At 31.9% G+C, this 25,364-nt stretch overlaps 1 protein-coding gene across 2 annotated transcripts in view; it reads right to left on the bottom strand.

Moving 5' to 3' along the window:
- Window positions 1-22,983, bottom strand: part of dock1 (dedicator of cytokinesis 1) — a 302,275-nt gene extending 279,292 nt beyond the window's left edge. For both annotated transcript variants that reach the window (XM_051123710.1, XM_051123711.1), the window contains exon 1: window positions 22,793-22,983. In XM_051123710.1, coding sequence (XP_050979667.1) covers window positions 22,793-22,835 — 43 coding nt within the window. In that variant the 5' untranslated portion in view covers window positions 22,836-22,983. The remainder of the gene's footprint in view (window positions 1-22,792) is intronic.
- Between the last annotated feature and the right edge of the window lie 2,381 nt (window positions 22,984-25,364).

Genomic DNA, 25,364 nt, shown 5'->3' with positions numbered 1-25,364 from the left:
ATTACCTATATAACGATCATGTCAAGACACTGAAGACTGGAGTAACGATGCTGAAAATTCAGCTTTGCATCACAGAAATAAATTGCATTTTAAAATACATTCACATAAAAAACAGTTATTTTAAATTAAATAATTTTTCACAATTTTGCAGATTTTCCTGTATTTTTAATCGAATAACTTTAGCCTTGGTGAGCAGAAGAGAAAACTGTACATCATAAAATAGAGCAAACACACTTTCATGCAAATCATTATACTATTAAAGCTGGTAAATCCACTTATTGTCATTGTATATTAAATTATGTGTATATTGGAATAAAAAAAGGTTAATCCAAGGTCCACACATGTAAAAAAAAATTCTGATTACACAAAGAAAAGCACAGTCGATAAGAGGTAATCCACGCACTCCTGCCTGCAGTCTCTCCAGAATATCCCGCATTAATGAGACGGGAGCGAAACACGGATAAAGCTAATTAACCTTGTCTTTTTGTAGTGCTGTGTGTAAATGCCATACAAGAAAAACCCCTGGCGGAGAGCGAGTGACCAGATCGACATCCTCACAGCATCACCTCACAGAGCGCTCGCTGCTCTCTCTTAAACTCTCTTAAAGGACCGATGCGTTTTCGGCCCCTGGATGTCAGTTAAGCAGTGAAATAGAATTTAAAAAGAAGGGATGACAAGAGACAGAAAAGGAGGGGTTAAAGCTGGACATTTATCATCATCTCAGCCAAACAAAAGCAGATTTTTAATGAGCTCAGAGAACTCTGGGAAATAATGAGCTCCAACGTAAATAAAGGACCAGTGTTTCACACGTCACCAGTTTACAAAATATTAACTATTCTTCTACAACCAGTTTTCACTTTCAGGTCAACTATGGTCATGACGATGTTCCAAATAATTGTATTTTTTTTTTTCTTTTTAAATAAATAAAACAAACACCCAAGTCAAACACTTTGCATATGAATCCTGAACTAATGCAGCAACTTTTAGCCTAAACCTACACTGCAGTCTTAAAATACTACATTTATAATCTCTATAATACCAGCAATACTAGTAAAAGACAACTGACTATGCATGAACAAAATAAAATAAAATAAAATAAAATAATAAAAAAATGTAAGAATTAAAAAAAAAAAAACTTAAATGCAAAAGAAAAGAATTGAAAAATGTAAATTGTGTAAATTGTAAAAAAGTAAACATTTTAAAATGTAAAAAAAAAAAACAACAACAAATCATTAACATTAAAAATATATATAAAATAAAGCATTAAAAAGACGTTAAAAATATAAAAATAATTTTAAAGTGTAAGAAATTTAAAAACATTTTAAAAATTTTTTTAAAAAGTTAAGTAAAATGTAAAAAAGTAAAAAAGTAAAAATAAAATAAAATAAAAAAGTAAAAAAGGTAAAAAAAAAAAAAATTAAACGTAAAAAAAAAAAAAGTAAAAATGTAAAAAGTAACAATTTAATTTTTTATATGTAAAAAGTAAAAAAAAAAAAAGGTAGAAAAGAGTTTAAAAAGTAAAAGTACAAATTTAAACAAATTAACATTAAAAAAGTAAAACAAAAATACAAATTTAATAAAAGTAAAAATGTAAAAAAGTAACAATTTTATTTTTTAAATGTAAAAATGTAAAAACGTAGAAAATGTAAAAAAGTACATTTAAACAAATAAAAATGTAAAAAAAATAATATTTGAAGTAGTAAAATAAAATACATTACAAAAAATAATAAAATAAATGTATTTTTGTAATACATTTATTTATTTTAAATAACATTAAAAAATAGATGGAAAATAGTGCTAGACAAAGATATGTAGACATATCGCACTTAAAGCACTAAAATTGTATATTTAACTAACTAACCATAATGCCAAATATCCTAAGGAAAACTGGATTTCGACTGGATCATGAAAACCAGGCCACAATGATATTACTGATCTACTTCAATCAATTTAAAACAATAATATGGTCAAGCAAACAGAGTGAAAAAGCAAATTCAGAGACTGGGATTTTTTTCACTCAAAACTTTCATAAAAAGCTGAAGTCACGGAACACATAAACAATCCCAAACATCAGGACAAAAGCAGCAGCGGCAACAAAGGCTCTTAAGGCCAAACACTTCTTAAAAGCCCTCAGACATTTTCAAGAGCCTCTTTAAAGGCCAAAGAAGCAAAAAAAGAAAGAGGCAAACTGAAAATCCTGACCCAAACGCTCAAACACGATCCCTGATCAATATTTCACATATAATGAGACGTTTAACCCTCCTGGTCTTTTCTAACCAGATGAACATCAGTCATCAGCCGCTCTAAACAGCAGTTTTGTGTGAACTGCAGCTCTATTGTGCACGCGGTGAGGCAAAGCACACATTTTGATGATCCGCTCAAAGCCCTGAATCATCAGCTATTGTTGTTCAGCTCACAACAGTGTGTTTGGTTCAGGCCTGCACACAATAAAACAATAAAACAATCAATCCAGCTGCTCATTTTTAAGGTACAGTCATCTAAAAATGATCATTCTGTAATGTTTCAAACCATCCACCAATCTACTAACAACCACCATCAGCAAAGAACATCATAAAGTTCATGAAGCTGTTCATAAGACTTGTATGACTAAAGTTTAAGGTCTACGAAAAAATAGAAAAATTAATATTTCTTTAAGACTAATGAAAATTCAACTTCCTAGGATTTACTGAATTACTTGAAAATTGATTAAAATATTATTTATAAAAAATTATAATTATTCCCAAATAAATACATTAAGTAATATTAATGATTAGTAAGTAAAATACTTTTATATAAATACATTTAATGAAATAAACATTACATAAACAAAAGACAACAAAAATCTTGTAATCTAAGGTTAAAGGTTTAATTAAAAAAAAAAAAGGGAAAAATAAAGATTTCTTTAAGACTAATGAAAATTTAGCTTGCTAGGATTTACTGAATTAAATAAATAAATACATTAATTAACATTAATGATTAATAAGTAACAAAAATACTTCCATATAAATACATTTATTAAAATAAATAAACATTACATATGTTAAGAAACAAATCATGTAATCTAAGGCTTAAGGTTTCGCAAAAAAAAAAAAAAGAAAGAAAAATTAAGATTTCTTTAAGACTTATAAAAATTCAACTTGCTTTACTGAATTACTTGAAAATTGATTAAAATATTATAATTTGAAAATTCTAATTATGCCTAAATAAATACATTAAAACAAAAATACGTTCACATAAATACATTTAATTAAACAAATAAATAAATAATACATATGTAAAAAAGACACTTTGGAAAGCGACTACATAAAAATTGAATTGATTAAATATTTAATGTAATTAATTCATTTAATTTAATGTATTAATTTAATTCAAAGAATATTGATAATGTTTAAACTAGCTATTAAAATAAACTAAAATACAAATAATTTGAATAATTATTTACTTTATTTAAGTAAATAATAATAATAATAATTATTATTATTATTATTATTTAAGTTATTTGTTTTATTTATATAAATAATTATAAATAATGTGCAAAAAAAATTACAAATAAAATAAATGAATAATTGTTTATTAATGATCAATAATAATTTAATAAAAGAAAGAAAGAGATTAATTTAATAAAATAAACATTAGTTAAATAAGCAAACAAATTAATCTAAAATGTAATACATTACAATAAAATAGTAAATAAGTAAATGCATTTAATAAGTAGTTCAACTGTAATATTTTACAGAGAAAAGTCCTCCTCAAAAGAAAGCGGGTGTGAGAGTATATCATATGTTAATCAGGATGACGTGTATAGGAACAATAGCTCTGTTGCTCAGCTATAAGAGACGTCACACAGGTCTTCTGCGTCTACACACACAATAGAGTGATTCATGAAACACCACTGTCAGGACGAGCCTCAAACCAACCACACAAAACACACACTCACTCAACAATCCTCACTAACACAGCACTACTACAGCTCATCCCCGTTTGCTCTGTCTCTCACAGGTACAGCAGCGCCGTAAGCAGAGGACGGGATGCTTCTGGAGCCCCGAGAGGAGTCATTAATCTCTGTCAGTGGCCAAGACGCGAGCACACTGGATTTTTAAAGGCGTGTCATCGTTGACATTTACTAGCATGTCGCTCTCTGACAGGCCCAAAGCTGGAGCGTGTTTGATAGAGGACGCTATCAGGGGTCTCACAGGGGACTCATTGTTTAGCCAGTGAAACATTAGTTCAGAATAACAAAAGCACAGATGATTATACATTCAAAATTACCAATTTGTCCCGGACAGAAAACTGTCATTTGCTCACACTCATGTCGTTACAAACCCATAGGTCTTCTGCTATTCAAAAAAATGAGACGCTGAGTAAAACGTTCATGCTGCTCTTTACCAATGTTGCCAAGTCTGTGGTTTTCCAGCGGAATTGAGTTACATTAAAGGGGTGCTATTATGCTTTTTCACTTTCTGAAATTTAGTCAGTGTGTGGTGTGTGTTATAACAATAAAACACACAGTGAGAAAAAAATAAAACATTTCATAGGCCCTAAACATGTCAGTTTTGTTAAACCTTTTTTAAATTGATGTGAAATTGTACGTTTCATGATTTTAATTAATTAGACATGCTCTTTGATTAATAAAATTTAATTTAACATTAAAAATGAGTCGAGAAAAATTAAAAAGGGATAAAAACGGAACACTGAAAAATTTAAACCGAAAAAACGGAATTTGGGTAAAAATAAAACTGATTTCATAGAGCCCTATGTATCTTGTTACAAAGTTTCAAATCTTAAAGTCTACTCCAAAAGGAGATATTTTAGTTGTTTAAAAAAATCCCTTTTCATGAACTACAACAAACGGCTCCTTTGGACTACAGCGTTTGTTTTCCGAATGTGGTAAGACATTTATTCATTATACAGTGTAGATAGCTTCACTTATAACGAGAGTGTTTTTTTAAAATGCATAAACTTGCACTAGAATAGGCTAGGTTAATCAGTGATGATGTTCTCTGATAATGTTAGGCTGCTTTCAGCCTTATGCTGGAGCTGGTTTCAGGCAATGAAACTAAGTATATAAATAATTAAATACATTAGCACGATAATATCATGTATTGGCGATCTCACAGTCTGATGATAGGACTTAACACTACTGTAGCATATTATTTACTCACCCTCCATGCATCCTAGGTGTATATGACTTCCTTCTTTCAGACGAATGCAATCGGAGTTATATTAAAATTAAAAAGCTTTAGAACGGCATAGACGGGTGTTTCTCCTCATCAGTCCAAAACAAGTCCGATAATACGCATCCATCGATTAAAAAAAAAAAAAAAAAAAACACAGCTCCAGGGGTTAATAAAGGACTCCTTTAGCGAATCGATGCGTTTTCGTAAGAAAAATATCCATATTTAAAACGTTTGAATCACTTTAATCTTTCTTGAGCTAACAGTTGTACACGGAACTTGCTTCTTTGGCAAGGGGTGTGGCAGTACTGAAACACCATCTAACCTGTTCACCAATCGAAAAGCAGTGGGACAGCTAACCAATCATGACACATTTTGTTTTTCGGAAGGCGGGCCTACATTAAACCCGGAACTAATCGAGCCTTATGTGCCAGGCTGGGAGAAATGTATTGTAATAATGTAAAATATGTTAAAAAATAATGCATTTTTCGAACCACCAAGCGTGAAAGCATGTTCTAGTATACCCCCATTTAATACTGTTGTTGCAGACTATTTTTCAAGTCCATGGATTGAGGTAACCCCAATAACCCCCCCCCAAATATTGTGTATTTTACCCCCAAATGCAATTGGGCTTGTTTTGAGTACAATTGGGGCAGGTTTTGTTGCGAAAACCTGGCAACCCTACTCCTTACCTATACAATAAAACCATAGAGGACAGAAAAAAAGCACCATAACGATGATCCACACAACTTCTGTGCTATATTCCTAGACTTCTGAACTCACATAATAGATCTGTCTGAGAAAAAAGACTGAAATTTAAGATGCCATTCACTGAAAAGCTCTCAAATTTCAATCATGCCTATATACTTTTCAATACTGCATGTCAAGACTGGTCACGTCGGGCTGAACTACATCAAATGTTTATTCTTGCATGTCTCATTGACTTGAGATTTTTACAGAATTAATGCACTTATTCAGCAAGGACGCATTAAATTAATCAAAAGTGACAAAAGAGACTATTTTAATGCATAAATGCTGTTCTTTTGAACTTTTTATTCATCAAACAATCCTGAAAATACAAAAATATGAAGCAGCACAATTGTTTTCAGCAGCAAATCAGCATATTAGACTGATTTCTGAAGGATCATGTGACACCAAAGACTGGAGTAATGATGCTGAAAATTCAGATTTGATCACAGAAATAAATTACATCTTAAAATATATTCAAATGAAAAGTAGTTATCTCAAACTGTAAAAATATTTCACAGTTTTGCAGTTTTTACTGTATTTTTGCTCAAATAAATTCAGCCTCGGTGAGCATAAAAGGTAATGCAATGCTTTTGAAACATTAAGAGTAGGACCTCTTGAACCGGAACAATTCTAGACAAGTTGAGCATTTGAGGTTAAAAAGTATATCAAATGTACATTTTTTTTTTTTTTTTTAGAAAATAATGATCGCTTCGCTAGATAAGACCCTTCTTCCTAGGCTGTGATCATTTAGAGCCTTTTTTTTTTTTTTTTTTTTTTTTTACATAAAAATAACATTACAATAACATTAAAAAAAGAAATTGGAAACTAGTGGTAGACAAACGTATGTAGACACTTCACACTTAAAGCATTAAAATAGTATGTTATATTTAACTAACTAACCATAAGACAACATATGACACAGCACAATAGTTTTCATGCACTGATAATAATCAGAAATGCTCCTTGAGCAGCAAATATTAGAATGATTTCTGAAGGATCATGTGACACTGAAGACTGGAGTAATGATGCAGAAAATTCAGCTTTGATCGCAGGAATAAATTACATCTTAACACATATTCAAATTAAAAGCAGTTATTTCAAATTGTAAAAATCTCACAATTTTACAGTTTTTACAGTATTTTTACTCATATAAATGCAGCATTGGTAAGCATAAAAGCCTGCTTCCAAAACATTACAAATCTAAACTGTAAGCCTGACATGTTAAGAGTCACAACCAGTCATTCAGAGCAGTAAAAACAAAGCTCATTTTCTTCTAAATGACTCCAAAAACAGTCAATGTTCTGCTGTGGAAAACAAATGCGTTTGACCTAAAGGCATATGTTCCCAACTGCTAATGTGCCGATTTATGAATTCAGAGGTTGCTTCGTATTTTAAAAGAATCAAACTCAGGCTCACTGCTAAAAGCCTCCAGGACATTTGCACTTTTACGTTTGACCTAATGGTCTGACATGGTTTGCTCTTTAATTCTGCTTGGTCTGGTCTCCTGAATTGGATCCAAACAAAAAGCACAGACTCGGCATGGGGTGTGTTAAATATGCCAGAGAGATGATGTTCATATCTGCCCATCTGTCACAATGGCTGGGCTGGATGAATGGGGTAAGACCGGCCTTCTTAACTGAACAAGTGTGTGTGTGTGTATGTGTGTGTCCTGCAGGGTAATGGCCCTTTATTTCACAGTCAATAGCACAGCGTCAACCATCTGTCCAGAGGAGAGACTTAGATCAGACACCAGCAGGACAACTGAGGCCTTCAAACAACACAATCAACACACACACACACACACACACACACACACAGTCAGAATCTTTAGAACAGATCCAAATTAAAACTCAGTCAATGTCACAGGTAAATACGCATTTTTCCCACCAAAAGTGTCTTTATGAAATGACACACATCATTGAGTTACATAATAACTGTTGTTAGGATTATTATAAGTAACTTACATTATAGTAGTACTGGGCAATGATTAATCGTAGTTAATCACATCCAAAATAAATAAATAAATAAATAAATAAATAAATAAAAATGACAAAAACACAACATAATTAAAAAAAACAAAAAATGTTTGCTGTGAAAAAATATATTGCTCAAGAAAATGAATATTACTTTCTGAAACACACAAAAAAAATGCTTAAAATAAAATGTATAATTTTATAAAACTATAAAAATAAAACTTCATTTGGTAACACTAGTTAACATTTACTAATACTACATTTACTAATCTTAATGTTCATTTTTAACATTTACTAATGCATTTTTAAAGTTAAAAGTTGTATCTGTTAACATTAATGCACTAAACTAACATGATTTCTTTAATCAATAAAATAAAAAATAAATAAATAAATAAATAAAAACACAAAATAAAATAAAATACTAGACAAAGGATTTATTTGATTTCAAAATATACTACAAAATGTTCTAAATAAATTCAGAGTTAAATGCAGAATATTCAATACGATATATGCGCAATGCCACACTACCATGATTAAAATAAAATTAGGTTTTTTTTTTATGAAATGTTATAAATGATAAACGCACGGTTATAAACAAAGTATTCAATATGATATGCGCAATGCCACACTGCTATGACAATAAAATAAAATAAAATAAAATAAAATATTACTGACACAAAAATATTCTGCTTAAAATAAAATGTATAAATTTTGATAACTGACGATAAAATTTCATTATCTTCATCTTAACATTTTAAAGCATTTACTAATACTACATTTACTAATCTTAATGTTCATTTTTAACATTTATTAATGCATTTTTAAAGTTAAAAGTTGTATCTGTTAACATTAAAGCACTAAACTAACATGAACGATAAACAAATAATTTTATTATGGTTGTTCATTGCTCATTCACATTAGCTAGCGCATTACAACACTAAAAGTACACTAACATACTAAAAACAGTTAAAACACTTAAAGACTCAATTACGCTTAACAGCATCAACTTGCACAAATTGAACTAATAAAATAAAATAAAAATAGTGTAAACAGCAATGAGATCATATTAAAAACTTACCAAATTAACCTCAAATTCAATGCAAAAGTAAGATTAAGCTACAAAAAAGCAGAAATAACTCAATTTTCATTATGCTTTCATGTTTTTGTTTATTAATTTTGTACTCGTGCCTCCCAGACCGCGGTAATTTTCCCCTCGTGCGACTGAGAAACATACAAGAACGAGATGCATTACACTTTTTATTGGATCACCACACATGTATTAAAGAGAGTTTTAATGGGAGGGATTTTAATATTCCTGCACCCTAAACCCAGAGCATTTCCCCTCTGAGAAATCCAGTTATCACATCTTCTCAGACCAAAGCTCATAATATCACATAACTCGACTCCATAATCCCCAGATTATTCAAAATTCATGTTGAAAATCTATTAAGAATTACTCCGACATCTCTAAGGGAGACTAATCTACAGGCCGGCATCATGCGCTGCCTTCCTTCAGACTGAGAAATACAAGTCTAAAGAGGGATTACATCACAAACACAGTCCAAAAACGCATGTTTATATATGATAACACCCATCCGCATAAACCCAACACCTGGATTTAGGACATTCACACTGGTTTAGGTTGAAATCCGTCAGCGGTTAGCAAATATACTTCTGACTTGCAAGACTCTTTTAAATAAAAATAGGCAGGCTTGACCTTCATACAAGATACTGAAGAACAAAAAGGACGCTTAAAAGGACTAATACTGATAGGACAGTGTGTGTGTGTTCATTTTTCAAGTGGTTATGGAAATTTCCTTCAAGGACGTGTGACACCACAGGATATTTCCTGCCAAACACAATGCTAACATCAATATGGAGGAAGCTTTCAAAATGTAGCTTGCCAGGTTACAGATAAAAATGATAAACTACATATAAACGAAACAACTCAAAGTAATTAAACAACAGGTTACTAAGTTATTAAATGAGGAAGATCTATAAATAATTGGCTAAAACAGGAAGTTTGGTCATCTCTCATTTCATCTTTATTTACAACTTAAGGCATCCTGAGAGCAGCTCAACATCAGTCCTGCTCAGAGATGTTTTTTAGCTAATGTCCTTCGCTCAAAAAAGCAACAAAGACGAAGGGAAGAAGCGATGCTGAACAATTCAGGGTGTAAAGGAAGACGCAGAGATTCATAAGTGCAACACATTCAACAGGAGATGAGCGTTGAACAAAGACGCATCTTTAATTACCGTTTGGATGCCAGGAGTTCAAGACAAAATTACCAAAATAAAAATAAATAAATAAAATAAAAATAGACAACACATTTTTATTGCATCTCAAACTGCAAAAGTGCAACAAGCCAATTAAAAAAAAATTAATAAATAAATAAAGTTTTTTTTATTTTTTACTTGATTTAAACAAATTACAAAATTAAATGTTAGAATTGATGAATGCAGGGTTAAATACAGGAAAGAATTCAATGCGATATATGTGCAATGCCACTACCATTATAAATAAAATAAAATAAAATAAAATAAAATAAAATAAAATAAAATAAAATAAAATAAAATAAAATAAAAAGGTTATCATTATTGGATTTAAAAATATATTAAATTAAATTTATAAAAGTTAAAAATGGCAAATGCATGGTTAAACACAGTAAATTATTCATTAGAATATGTGTGTAGTGTCACAATGCCAATATCCCATGATGATTAAAAAAACAAATACAAAATGAAATGTTATAAATGAAGGGTTAAAAACAGCAAAAAGAATTGATGTTTCTTTAAATCATGATTTGATTTACAAATTCTAAAATTAAATGTTATACAAGACAAATGTAGTGTTTAAAAACAGTTAATTATTCAATATAATATGTGCAGTCATTGCCATGAAAAATAAATAAATAAATGTCTGCTCACGTTTTTGCTTTGACTTAAAGTTACAGTGCTGCTGTATGATTATAGTCTTCACAATAATGCTCACCAAAATACAATATTTAATACTCACTAGGTTTCAATCCAAATTCAATTCTATTTATTCAATGATTTATAGACAGAATTACTAAAATTTAAAAAATGTCAAATTCAGTGTTAAAAAAAAAAAAAGTTTTCAATGCATTGCATGTGCAATGTCACATTGCCATTATTGGTATACCACACAACCCTAGTGCACAGCGTTGACAAATTATAATGCCGGAAATGACAACTCATCTAATCTGGTTGGCACGCCATGTAAACTCTGATTGGTGTGAAATGTTTTAAAGTTAAAAAAAGCAGTCAAGTCATGAAATAGTGTCGTCATGATTGATCATCGCTTGAGCGCTGGCGCTCATCTCCCGCCCTGCCGTTCTGACACTTCTCATTCGACAGGGTCCAAACACAGACCAGACTGTGGTTGAGGTTAATCAGGAGCACACTGGAGATAATGAGAGATTATACGCTTGTGTGTAAGAGCACAAACAGAACTATTGTCTTTAGTCAAGCTGCACTTCTCACTGGCGGCTTTACTGAAGCCAAAGGAAATGGCATTTCCTTATCTGGGGAGCCAAAGTGTTGGGTAGAGCAATCCTGTCCACCGCTGCAGAAACGGCCAGAATAGCGACGTAAACAACACTGTCTACAGTCAGAGACAAAGACAGAGAGAGTGATAACAACAGAGAGATAAGTGGCAGTTTGTAAGGACTCAAGGCAACCAGTCATTTTCAGCTCTCATTGCCTCAGTACAGTACGCTTCATTTTTAGAGTTCGCAAAGACATCCAGGTTATTGTGAGATACCTCCAAGTGTAATGGATTATTGAAGGAGGACAAAATGTAGGGCAGGACTTGGTTCTATGCATCTGTAGTTGATTGGATATCGATTACGTGGCCGTGGCACTTCATGAATGTGAGCTTGCAGTGGGCGGAGTTTGAGCAGGAAAAAAAATATTAGAGAAATCTGACGTTTTCAGCGGAAGGTCACGTTGTGACATTGATTAAAACTTACAGTAAATTAAAAAATGTGTATTATGGATGAATCATTTACAATAAGAACTACAACACTGACTTAGAAAATATACAGGGTTAATTTAAATTTAATATAAACTTACATGTCATCTTGGATCAACATTTAAAATTAAGAAATTTAGATAAATATTAGTATTGGTAATTTAGTAGTTGTACTGTAAAATACAATGATTATTATTATTATTATTATTATTATTATTATTATTATTATTATTATTATTAATAAATCTTATATATATCATTTATCTTCATCACATATTGTTTTAAAATACTTTATTTTTATATAGTGAAATATTCCAAGTCATATTTTTATATTATGTATTGATACGTAATATTATATTAATATTTTTATTAATATTTTTATATTTTTATTTATTTTTATTTATTTTAAAGTGAAACATTCCAATAGTAATATCTTTTATATTTTTTATTGATATTAAATATTATTCATATTTTTATACATCTTTTATCTTCATCACACTTTTAAAATACTTTATTTTATTTTAAAGTGAAATATTCCAATAGTAATATTTATTGTTTATTACATATTTTCTTAAAATACTTTAATTTTATTTTACAGTGAAATACTGCAATATCACCACCACATCCTCTTAAAACACTTTTTTTTTATTTTATTTTACAGTGAAATTGCAATGTTTCTTAATTTATTCCTTAAATTATATATTTTCTTGACATTTTGCAATATGAATGTTTATTATTATTATTATCATCATCATCATCATTATCATTAACATTATTATTATCATATTATTATTATTATTATTACTACTACATATTTCCCTTAAACTTTTTAATTCCAAGTGAAATAATGCAATAGTAACCTTTATTATTATTATTATTATTATTATTATTATTATTATTATTACTGCGTTTTCCTTCAAAAAACTATTTCACAGTAAAAAATTCCAAGTAATGTTTATTATTATTATATAATCAGTGCATATTTTCTTACAATTCTAGTGAAATAATGCAAAAGTATTTTTATCATCACGTTTTTTTTAAAATACTTGATATTTTATTTTACTTATTAGTATTAGTAGTAGTATTAGTAGTAGTACAAGTAGTAGTAATGATTAAACAATACTCCCAACATTTTGGCCAAACTGTACAGCACTATACCAACAAGCACAGCAAACCTGGAGCTTTCTTTTAAGTAAAAAAAATTAATAATCAGCAAAAATACCGAAGTAACCACCTTAGCATATCAATATGCTAAAACCACTCTTAGCATAGTAGCAACCACACAATGCTTATAAACACAAACAATACATCTGTGATTGCACAGCAATGCTCCAGCAATCACCCATCAACACCCTAGAAACTCTATTAACATGTTATGAATCACGTCTTTGTGATGTATGGCAATTCCCTAGTAAAGCCCTAGAAACCACTCGGAAACCCTAAAACCCATCCACAACATCCTAGCAATCACAAAAACATAGTGACTGCACAGCAAGCATCCTATAAAGTTCTGCACAGGCTACAGATGTTCAGAAAATCTACTTCTTGGACTAATCTCTTGTTTCTCTGAGCTGGATTGATTTAGGCTTGTCAATATGAAAAAGCACATGCCAGCTCGACAACAACAGCACGGCAAAATAAATCATTCACACAGCAAGAAAAATCTTTCGGTTGTTATTTAGCTAAAGTCCCAAAGGATCAACAAGCAGTAAGAAGAGGAAGAAAAGTCTTTCATCCTCCTCTCCAAACTCAAGGAATCGCTCTCATCCACGTGTTATGGCATATTAATGATGCTGTGTTTACAACACAACACTTCAGCTTTAATCAAAAGGGATTAGAGTGACGGTAACGTGACAGAAATGAAGGACAGGAGAACAGCGGCGGCGCCGGCGTCTCCCCTCGGTTCGGCACATTTCATATGCACACAATGAGCACAGTCAAACTCCAAACGCTCGTTTGATCGCGACTGCAAATATGGGGTAACCGATATGACATTTGCATGCTGCCATCTTCAAGATTGTTATGTGAAGACGAGCAGCATGAAGCATCAATCTACAAATGTGAGAATGTCACCAATCAAACAATGTGTTATTATGCTGGATGACAGATCTGAAGTTTTGACACAAAGAATGAAAGAGAAAGAACAAAACAATGAACAAAAGAAAGAAAAGTTGCACAAAAAAAACAAACAAAAAACACATTTTTTTGGAAAAGAAAGTGCTTGTTACAGTGTAGTTGCTTTGACTGTTTTAACATTGCTTTTGTCAAATAATGATTAGAAACTCTTTTTCTATTATATTTTATTTTTTAATTAAATTAAATTAAATTATTTATTTTTTTATTTTACTTTATTTTGCATGTTTTTAACCCTGCATTTATCATTTATAACATTTCATTTTGTAATTTGTTCAAATCATGATTTAAAAAAAATAAATAAAAAAAAAATTCAATTTTAATTTTAATAATAAATTAATTTAATTTATTTTATTTTAATTATGGCAGTGTGGCATTGCACATATATCGTATTAAATACTTTGCTGCTTTTAACCCTGCATTTATCGTTTATAACATTTTATAGTATGTTTTGAAAACAAATAATGATTAAAAATCCTTTTTCTATTATTTTTTTAATTTAATTTAATTTAATTTAATTTCTTTTTGTTTTGTTTTGTTTTGTTTTGTTTTGCTTTGAAGGAATAGACCACCCAAAAATTAAAATGTACTCTCCCTCAGGCCATCCAAGATGTAGTTTGTTTCTTCATCAGATTTGGAGAAATGTAGCATTCCATCTCACCATCAGATGCTCTGCATGTGAATGGGTGCCGTCATAATGAGAGTCCAAACAGCTGATAAAAACATCACAATAATCCACAAGTAATCCACACCACTCCAGTCCTTCAATTAACATCTTGAGAAGCCAAAAGCTGCTATTTGTAAGAAACAAATTCATCATTAAGACGTTTTTTAACTTTTTTGTAGCTTTGGGCCAAAACAATAATAAATCTATCATTCATAATGCAGTGAAAAAGTCCATCTCCTGTTTTGTTTCACATCAAAACCCATCTACATATTTGTTTAAACCTATTTTGTCTTGTAATCTATGCATATTTCTCTCCTGATTCAGACCAGATGACTTTTTCACTGGAGAAAGCAATATTATGGCTTGAGGACTCAATCTGATGTTAATGTTTCTTACAAACACGCAGGTTTTCACTTTACAAGATGTTAATTAATGGACTGGAGTGGTGTGGATTACTTGTGGACTACTGTGATGTTTTTAATCAGCTGTTTGGACCTTTATTCTGACGGCACCCATTCACATCTATTGGTGAGCAAGTGATGTAATGCTACATTTCTCCAAATGTGTTCTGATGATAAAAACAAGGTCATCTAATATGAAATTGAATTGTTTTGGGTGACCTATTACTTTAACTATTGTTCAAAAAAAAGACGCTGTCCTTTTAAGTCCCTGTCGCTGTTGAGATGGCCTGTGGGTGACTGAGGCGTCTCATTTTTTTGGTGCGCCGTGCAAATATTCCAAGCATGCCTGTGAAATGCCAGAATATTTACAGGATGCAGGAAGTTCAGCTGAGTCTCTCGCCTGACGGCAACCAGCTCCAGATCAGAGACGACCTTTCAAAAGACAAATCATAAACACAAAAACACTGAGAAACTCAGTTTCAGCATGTGCCAGACTTCTTATGGAAGTGCAAAGTTGGCACCTTCTCCAAGATGCCTTCCGGAACTGGATGCAATTTCCAAACGGCTCGTTCTCGTTAAATCTCTCAACAAACGTTTACTTCAACGCCTTCAGTCAGAAAGGTATGTAATCATCTAAATTAACACAAGCATTAATTCGTTGGCAAGCACATCATAAAACGATTCTTCAGATATGCAAAAGATGCCAGACACAACCTAAACCTGAGAAAACAAACTACAGTTTAACTGGTTTTAAATTACTAACAAGAGAAGGAAACAGAGCTTCAGAAATGATTCACACACCAAACTAATTATGTAAACGTTAAATACATTTGGGCAAAATAATGAATATTCATGATAGATTCACAGTGATTTACGAATTTCAAATATGAAATAGTTTACAATACTTGCTTGTCTTTTAAGTATAAACGAGCCAATATGTTTTCATACACTAGATTAATTTCAGTGAATCACTTAAATTGATTCAAAACTCTGATTCGATTTATATGTCCACAGCTGCATTTAAATAAAATATGATATTAAATAAACATATTTTAAGATGAGTTTCTCATATGAAAAAAGTTTCAATATATTTATGTTAACATTGCAATAGGCAAGTATGCATTAATTAATGCTGTCAAATGATTAATCGCAATTAATCACAATAAATCAAAGTGTTTGTTTACATAATATATGTGTGTGTACTGTGTATATTTATTATGTATATATAAATACACATGCAAGTATGAATTTAAGAAAAATGTTATGTTTATATATTAAAAAAATTTATATACATAATATCATTTATATAAATATAAATAAATACATAAATTTAAATATATACTGTACGTGTGTGTATTTATATATACACACAATAAATTTACACACATATATATGTAAACAAATTTTAATTTTGGATGTGATTAATCCCAATTAATCATTTGACAGCACTAGTATTAATAAATTAATGCATGTAAAAGAAAATGATTCAATATAATTTTACAAAAGACTGTGAAAAACAATATTTGAATATTTGCAACTAGATTTTACAAAAAAAATAATAATAATAATAATCTAAGTGGCTACAACATGTTTGGTAATATTATGCTTTTTCTAATAAAAAAGGCATTGCTGAGCAAATAGTTAAATGAAAAGACCGATTGCAGATCATAAAAAAAAGCTTAAAAATACTAAGATTATGAACACAGGTGAATATTTAAGTATAAATGCATCCATATTTGAGATGTTTCTTAGATATGCATACAGGTAAATAGTAATTTTAATTAGGGGTCGACCGATGTTAAGCATTTTTATGGTTATTGGTCATTTTCAAAACCGATAAAATTACTTAAAAGAATTTAAAGAAAGTTTTTGTCAGAGGCCTTGTTATTCTTAATTTTGACATTAGTTTTATTTTTTTTCCCCCAGACATATGTGATCCTGGACCACAAAACCAGTCTTAAGAAGCGTGGGTATAATTGTAGCAATAGCCAAAAATACACTGTATGGGTCAAAATTATAGATTTTTCTTTTATGCCAAAAACTATGAGGATATTAAGTAAAGATCATGTTCCATGAAGATATTTTGTAAATTTCCTACCATAAATATATCAAAACTTATTTTTTGATTAGTAATATGCATTGCTAAGAAGTTCTTTTGGACAATTTTAAAGGTGATTTTCTCAATATTTAAATTTTTTGCACGCTCAGTTTCCAGATTTTCAAATAGTTGTATCTCAGCCAAATATTGTCCTATACTAACAAACCATACACCAATGGAAAGGTGATGTATACATCTCAGTTAAAAAAAATGATGACTGGTTTTGTGGTCCAGGGAAACATGCATTGGTTCAAAATATCAGCTGTAATAATCGGTATCGGTCCTGAAAAACACATATCGGTCGAATTCTAATTTTAATGAGCAACACATTTTATTGTTCATGCAACAACACAATCTCTCTCTCAACCATGCAGCCATCTTTGTGCAGAGCTCTCAAAGCAAACTTCACTGCTGTTCTGCTCGAGGCCTGAATGAATGGAACAAACTACACACACAAAGCCTATAAAGCTGCTTTGGAAAGTCTTATAGGACGGCAAGCAGCGCAAGCAGTGCACCTCTTTCAGAGAACACTTCCTCAAATACCACAGGCCTTACTCATGTAGAGACACAGAGGTGTGCGGAGGATCTGAAAAAAAAAAAGAGGACGTGAAAATTAACCCATTACTGTCGAAACCATAAACTGGCAGATGTGACCAACTCTCCACTTTCACAAGGTTGCTGTTTTAAGCACGACGAATGCAGCACCATGCTGAGAAGATATGAGGGAACGTTAACTTCCGCCAGCGCATATTGATTTAGACACAGTTTACACGCAGTTTAATCATCTCAGAGTCACTGTCTCCATTTCAGTTTAAGCTATTTGATTCAGCAATTAAATAACTTTGAAAACCACAGAGTTGATCACAGAGTGTTGTGTAGGGGTCGTCCTGATGAAATCTTTGATCCAGACATTTAAGACAGACCCAAACCCCCTTATCACATGACTCTCAGGACTGGTTTCAACATGCATGCATTTCAGGTGATCTGCTCAGAAGTAGCAGGTTGAAACAATTCACGGTTTACAGACTAACATCATGCATCTTGAATGTGTTTTCTCGGAGCACTTAAGAACAGATTTTAAGGGGAAAACCTTTGATTTTGGGACTACATGCATCACTCCCATCAAAAATTAGTGTAGAAACCATATTCACTTAGAAATTGCTAGTAAATTTCACAGTTAAGCACAAAGAAATGGCAAGTAATACAGTGAACTAAACATTTACTTAAAAAAAAAAAAAAAAAAAAATATGGCGTTATTTTTTAGTCAAAAGTTATGAGCGTGTAAGACATGCTCACGAGCACATTATGTTATTTCACACGTGCAAAAATGAACCTTCAGCTGGCATGATAAAAGTACTCGCGCACAAATTCAACAACCGAGAGGTGTACAGGCAGCTGCGCGCGAGCGCCTGGCATACTCTCATAGGTTAACTCTGCTTGTACAGTGGAATCCTGCTCGCGCGCAGCGGGCTTCTGCTCGCGGAGTGCTGTTTTGCTCGCGCAGTGGATTTCTCCTCGCTCAGCTGATTTCTGCTCCCTCGAGTCTAGATGACTTTTGACAATTTGGGGGCGGAAACCAAGGAGGGCACTGACTCTCTTATGATTGGTCACTTTCATCGTAATCACACCCACAGGGACATCCTTGTACCTTGATTGACAGCTCTCATTACAGGAAGCACGGAGACAGTTGTGCTGCTTAATATTTTTTTTATAACCTGAGATACTTTTTTTCAGGATTATTTGTTGAATAAAAAGTTAAAAAGAACTGTATTTATTTAGAATAGAAATCTTTTGTAACAATATACACTACCGTTCAAAAGTTTGGGAACAATAACTTTTTTTTTAAAGAAATTAGTACTTTAATTCAACAAGGATGCGTTAAATTGATAAAAGGTGATGGTAACGATGTATATTGTTAGAAATGTTTTTATTTTGAATAAATGCTGTTTTTATGAATAAATGCTGTTAACGTTTTACTCATCAATGAATCCTGAAAAAGTATTCCAAAAAAATATATTAAACAGCACAACTGTTTCCATCATTGATAATAACTGAGTATCAAATCAGCATATTAGAATGATTTCTGAAGGATCATAAGACACCAAAGACTGGAGTACTTGCTGATGAAAATTCAGCTTTGCATCACAAAAATAAATTACATTTTAAAATATATTAAAAAAGAGAACCATTATTTTAAATTGTAATAATATTTCATAATATTACTGTTTTTTTTTTTTTTTTTTTTTGTTTTTTTTTTTTTTTTTTTTTTGCAGTGTTAACTGAATGGCTGAACTCCGTCAGATACCTTGACTCCGTGCTTCCTGTAATGAGAGCTGTCAATCAAGGTACAAGGATGTCCCTGTGGGTGTGATTACGATGAAAGTGACCAATCATAAGAGAGTCAGTGCCCTCCTTGGTTTCCGCCCCCAAATTGTCAAAAGTCATCTAGACTCGAGGGAGCAGAAATCAGCTGAGCGAGGAGAAATCCACTGCGCGAGCAAAACAGCACTCCGCGAGCAGAAGCCCGCTGCGCGCGAGCAGGATTCCACTGTACAAGCAGAGTTAACCTATGAGAGTAAAGCTGCCTGTACACCTCTCGGTTGTTGAATTTGTGCGCGAGTACTTTTATCATGCCAGCTGAAGGTTCATTTTTGCACGTGTGAAATAACATAATGTGCTCGTGAGCATGTCTTACACGCTCATAACTTTTGACTAAAAAATAACGCCATAAAAAAAGTACTCCAATAATGTTGGTTTTATTTACAAATGTAAAAAAATAATAATAATAATAATAATAATAATAATAAAAAAGACACACACACACACACACACGTTATAACATTACAAATAAAACCTAAAAAAATAGGTTTAATTTACAGTGTATATTAATTACTCCATAATTCATTTACATATAAACAGAAAAAATTAACTAATAAAAAAAAAAAAAATGGTTGTGATCCTAAGTTAAATGTTCATACCAGTATTTTTTTTAATGATTTTATTTTTATCTTTTCACTTATAGAAGTAGTTTAGTTACTAGTTTCAGTAATGTTTTTTTTTTGTTTTGGTTTTTTGGGGTTTTTTTATTTCAAATACGTCTTTGTTTTTTTTTAAAGTATATTTAATCTTAGTAATTTTAATAAAAATACTCACTTTTTAAAATAAAATAAATAAACACACACAAAACTACAATAATCCATGCCTTCTCGAGGAAAAAAAAAAAAGTGCAAAACACACAGAACCTGTACAATCTGAACACCAATGAATATTAAAAAACAAAAGTACAATGATAAGACTGTCTATCCAAGCAAGCAAATATACATTATCATTAATTTATTTAATCTGTAAACACCCAGAAAATGATACCACTTTCAAAAGTTGGACTAGCAAGGAAGCAGCACACATAAATGTGCTTCAACATGTTCCTCTTTTACCTGCCGCAGTCAGAAAAGGCTTCACCTCAGTCTAGTGCACTTGAGAATTTAAATTACACCAACACTAAAGCAAAACTATTTCAACATTACAGAGTAAAATTCAACCACCCTCAGGGTAAAAATACACACACACAACAGAGACTAGTCACTTCTACACACCGCCTCGCACTCCTTTGAGCTCAAAGTGGAAATACAAACAGGTAGAGAGCATTCAGAGAGCAACCTTTCACACACAAACACAATGTCTTAACCGCAATATTTCAAAAAGAGCTGAACATATTTTTTCTCCTCCTGCAAGCAGAACACAGGGTATCCAACATGAATGCTGAAGATATTTTGAGTCTCCATCAAGGAGAGCAGATAAAAACAGAATTATGGGATAAGATATGAGCTTGCTGGCAATAGAAGATTCTACTGATCCAACATTTAATGCAACCTATAAAGTTAAGAGGGAATTAAGATTCTTTTATATCCTTAAATCATCCCTAAACCTAAAAAAACAAAAAACATCTTCAAGGACTTTCTAAGTAAACTTTTGAAATATTAACTACTACTATGAATGTTCAAGAAAACAGTTCAGATAGAAAACAGCAAAAGCATCAACCTGGGGAAGGCTGTTTATTCCAGGAAATTATAAAAAAAAAAAAAAAAAAAAAAAAAAAACACACATTACGCAATTGCCATATTTCACAATTTAGATTATTTGTATTTATTTATTTAAAATTTTAAATTCCACCACAGAAAAAGGTAATTGTGTCATTTTATTTCACAATTCAGAATTGAATTTTTCTTAAAATTCTGTTGTTGTTTTTTTTAAATGTAGAATTTCTCATTTAAATTTTAATTCTGACATGGGGGGGGAAGGAGTTTAATTGTGAACTTTTATCTTACAACTCTGACATTTCTTCTTTTATTCTGAGGTTTTGTTGCTCAAGAAAAAAAAAATCAGAATTGTGAGATTAAAAAAAAAAACAATTACCTCTTTTTAAAATAAATAAATGAATAAAATGATCCCATAGATAACAAAAACAATCTTCCACATCATACAGTGCAATATTTCATGCCTAATCATGCCATGTCAACTCAGAGCTGCCAATCACAGCTGGAGGAATGAGGCAACACACAACGAATAGCATGAGAACGATCCAGTCTATCATTACGTACGAGAAGGAAGAAACGCCTGGAAAGTACAGTTCAACTTTCCTTTACTCCTGATGTGTTTGATTAACATCTAGTTCTAAACATACTTGTGCACATTGTATAGGAACACAGTAGTTTTGCTTCTTTCTGACTTACATGTACATGAGGAAGCACATGAATGATTAAAGACATTAAAACTAGCACAGATATGTACATAAGCAGCGCCTGAAATCATGACACTAACATGCTGACCAATGATGATAATGCAATAAGTGTACAAAATACAAATTATTTTACACTATATTTCTGCACAATTCACTTAAAAGTCTTTAAAACACCCCAGACAGGAACAAACACGTACACAGTAGCCCAATAAAATGAATTTGTTTACATCATGCTTCCCACGCCTTTCGACCACAAACTTTGCATGAGTTTTCCAGTCATTAAGTTAGATAGGGATTTATTAAAGCACTTCAGTTCACTGTGTATCCAATAAAACGTTAGGCCATGTATATCCACTACAGAAATGTATGTGTGTGTATGTGTGTGGTTTTAAATACTCTAAGATTTTCAATTTATCCATGGCAGTGGGAACTCGAAGATATAAACAAAACAATTGAGCGACTGAAAGCAGCAGCGGCTGTTAGAATGTAGCGCGTTTAGAATGTTCCGCGCGAAACGCAACAAGAGCGAAACTTTAGAACGTAGCAGTTTGAAAAGTTGTTACAAAGTATCAGCGCGCTATTAACAATGAGCAACAATGTATCCATGAGCTCCATTCAGGCCGCCGCGCAGGAAACACTGGAACTAGGCGCGTCTGTGTCAATCTCCACCAAAAAAACACACATACACACATCTCAAATACACAATAGCGCACTGATTACACTGACCAGCAATCATAAAAACACATCCTCACAAACATGCTCAAACAATCCAAAAGCGGCCGGGAACACAGAGAAACCCTAATCACAATTTCTCCCAAAACTTTTGTAATGGGACTAAAAGAAGTTTGGTACTTCTCTACTCACCTACTCCATACTTCTCCTTCTTCGTAGGCACCCAGCGCGACATCCTCACTGATGAAGGTGTTGTGAGACGCCCGTGAGTGTTGTTGTCGATATTCCAAAAATATATCCAGAGTTTTTCCACACACTTTTTCTTTGCTCTGTAGGAGTGGAAAGATTCATCTAGCCGCCATTTTCCACCATCACTGAACTCATGAACCGCGAGGGGGAGATATGAGAAACTTTTTTTGTCATGTGGGACGCCAGCGTCACCGGACGACCGGTCAGTCCCTCACAAATACTATCATTTCTACCCAAATATCAGCGTAAAAGTACCAAAGTAGAAGTACCAGTGAAACTGTGGTGACTTGGTATAAATTTGCTATTTCTTCAGCACTGGACACATGTATGTCCCAGAAGTATTTTTTAATTGAAACATTGATCTATTATTATTTAGTTATATGAATGTCACATTAAAATGTCTTATTTATTGATTGATATATTATTTACCTCAGGCTTCCAATCTAATCCGTCATGGAAAATATTAATCATTATATGTTTCAAATTATGGACGTCTAAAGACGTGAAATAAACAATTTCGATATATTTTTGTGTAAAAATTGTTTCAGTTTTTTCTCAAAACACGACTGTCCCTTAATTGTTGCGTCATTCCCGCCGCGACCAACAATTTTAATATATGAGGTAAATATGACTTGTGAAAGGATTACTTTGTGCAGCATTTGTAAACAAGCTCTAATATTGTCAAATTAGGCAAAATATACACACATATACAGTTCGAAAGTTTAGAGTTGGTATTTGATAAAATTTTGTTGATATTTTTGAAAAAAGTCTTTTCGCCTCACTAACACTGCATTTATTTGCTCAAAAATCCAGTAAAAACAGTAATATTGTGAAATATTATTACCATTTAAAATACACATTTTCTATGTGAATATATTGTACACTGAAATTTATTTCTGCAATGAAAAGCTGAATTTTTAGCTTTATCACTTCAGTCTTCAGATTCAAATATGCCAATTTGCTACTCAAAAAACATTTATGATTATTATCAATATTGAAAACAGTTGTGCTGCTTCATATTTTTTTATGAGAACCATAATACATTATTATTATTATTATTATTATTATTATTATACATATCACACAATCTGTATGTATATCATAATATATATATATATATATATATGCATGCATGCATGTATTTATATAAAAGCTGAATTTCAACAGAGATCCTAAAGCCACTTTATGATGGCCTAGTGTGATGGAAAAGTCCAGATTTTTTGCATTTTGAATTAATCATGATGAAACTCCTTGTAATGTCATTTTCATATGGTCAATTTCCTCTAATGTTTATTTTAACAGGGGTCTAAATGGACAGACTAATGTGTTTTCCTCTGCTTCTGTTCCATTTTGGAGTAAAAAAGATTTTTAATCAAAATATGGAAAACAAAATTAACAGCACAGCGTAATGCATTATGAATCCTCTAATACTCATAACGAGACAATTTTCGCTGTCATAAATAGCTGCAGACTGTGGCGACTGCTGAAAATTTGATTATGGGGACCAATTAGAAAAGATTGCTCTGGGATACTCTCTCGTAGCCACCGACTTCACTTAATTCCTGCTTTTCCAGAGAAATTATCGCTCCGTTTGAGGTTAATTGTTGTTTCTGTGAAAGTATGTTGCTTTGCACACAAACCATCCCCAGATGCTTGTAATTAAAGCTGCTCAGTGGGACAAAGACTGTCTTTTGAATCATTATACTATGCAAAACATTTCAAAAATGAGGCTTTTTAGATGACATCTATGCAAGTTTCCGCTTCTTTGTTTATTTGTCATTGTGTTTTGTAGCCTGCGGTTAATGTTTTAAGAATTTGACTCAAACAACATTAAAAGAAGCTCCCGCATCCTTTGCATTCATCTGACGCTTCGGTGTAAATTTTACAGAGATGTGCTTTCATTGTTAGCCCACAGATACATGCCTTTATGAGAAATGAATGATTTATTCTCCTAGTGTGAGCACTTTCTGGACCCGCGGCGGGGTGAAGAGGCTGTTTACCATTCATCAGTGTATATATCAGAGGCCTGTTGGTTTAGTGCGGACACTGTCACATTAAACACCTCTCTTGCACTCTCTCAGCCTGAAGAATAGAGCTCAAACACTTCATCATCATTACCCAGTGAAACGTCCAGCAGAAAGAGAGATTCTTCGGCCTTGTATTGCTGTTTGCTAAGCCAAGCACTTTTATTACTATTGCTAAAAGTAGCAGATTTATTTTTGTTATGTGAAGTTAGCATTAAAAATATATTCTTAATTTATTTTTGTCACTTTTTTTGTTTTTATGTATTGTTATTTACCTTTTCCCACACTCTGACTTCCAGCTAACCAAAAAGTAATAAATAAGTAATTCTGTCATAAAAATTTGGCTTAAAATTACAACTGTCTATATGTAGCTCTATAGCTTTGGTTCTTAATCTTGGTCTTAGTGTATATATTTCAAATTTTAAATGTAAATTTGTACATGTATGTACGCTTTTTGTTGCTTTTTGGGCTTCAAAGAGCATCATGAACAT

The sequence above is a fragment of the Labeo rohita genome, chromosome 12, assembly GCF_022985175.1.
Source record: "Labeo rohita strain BAU-BD-2019 chromosome 12, IGBB_LRoh.1.0, whole genome shotgun sequence".
NCBI lineage: Eukaryota > Metazoa > Chordata > Actinopteri > Cypriniformes > Cyprinidae > Labeo > Labeo rohita.
This window is presented reverse-complemented; position numbering and strand designations above follow the sequence as displayed.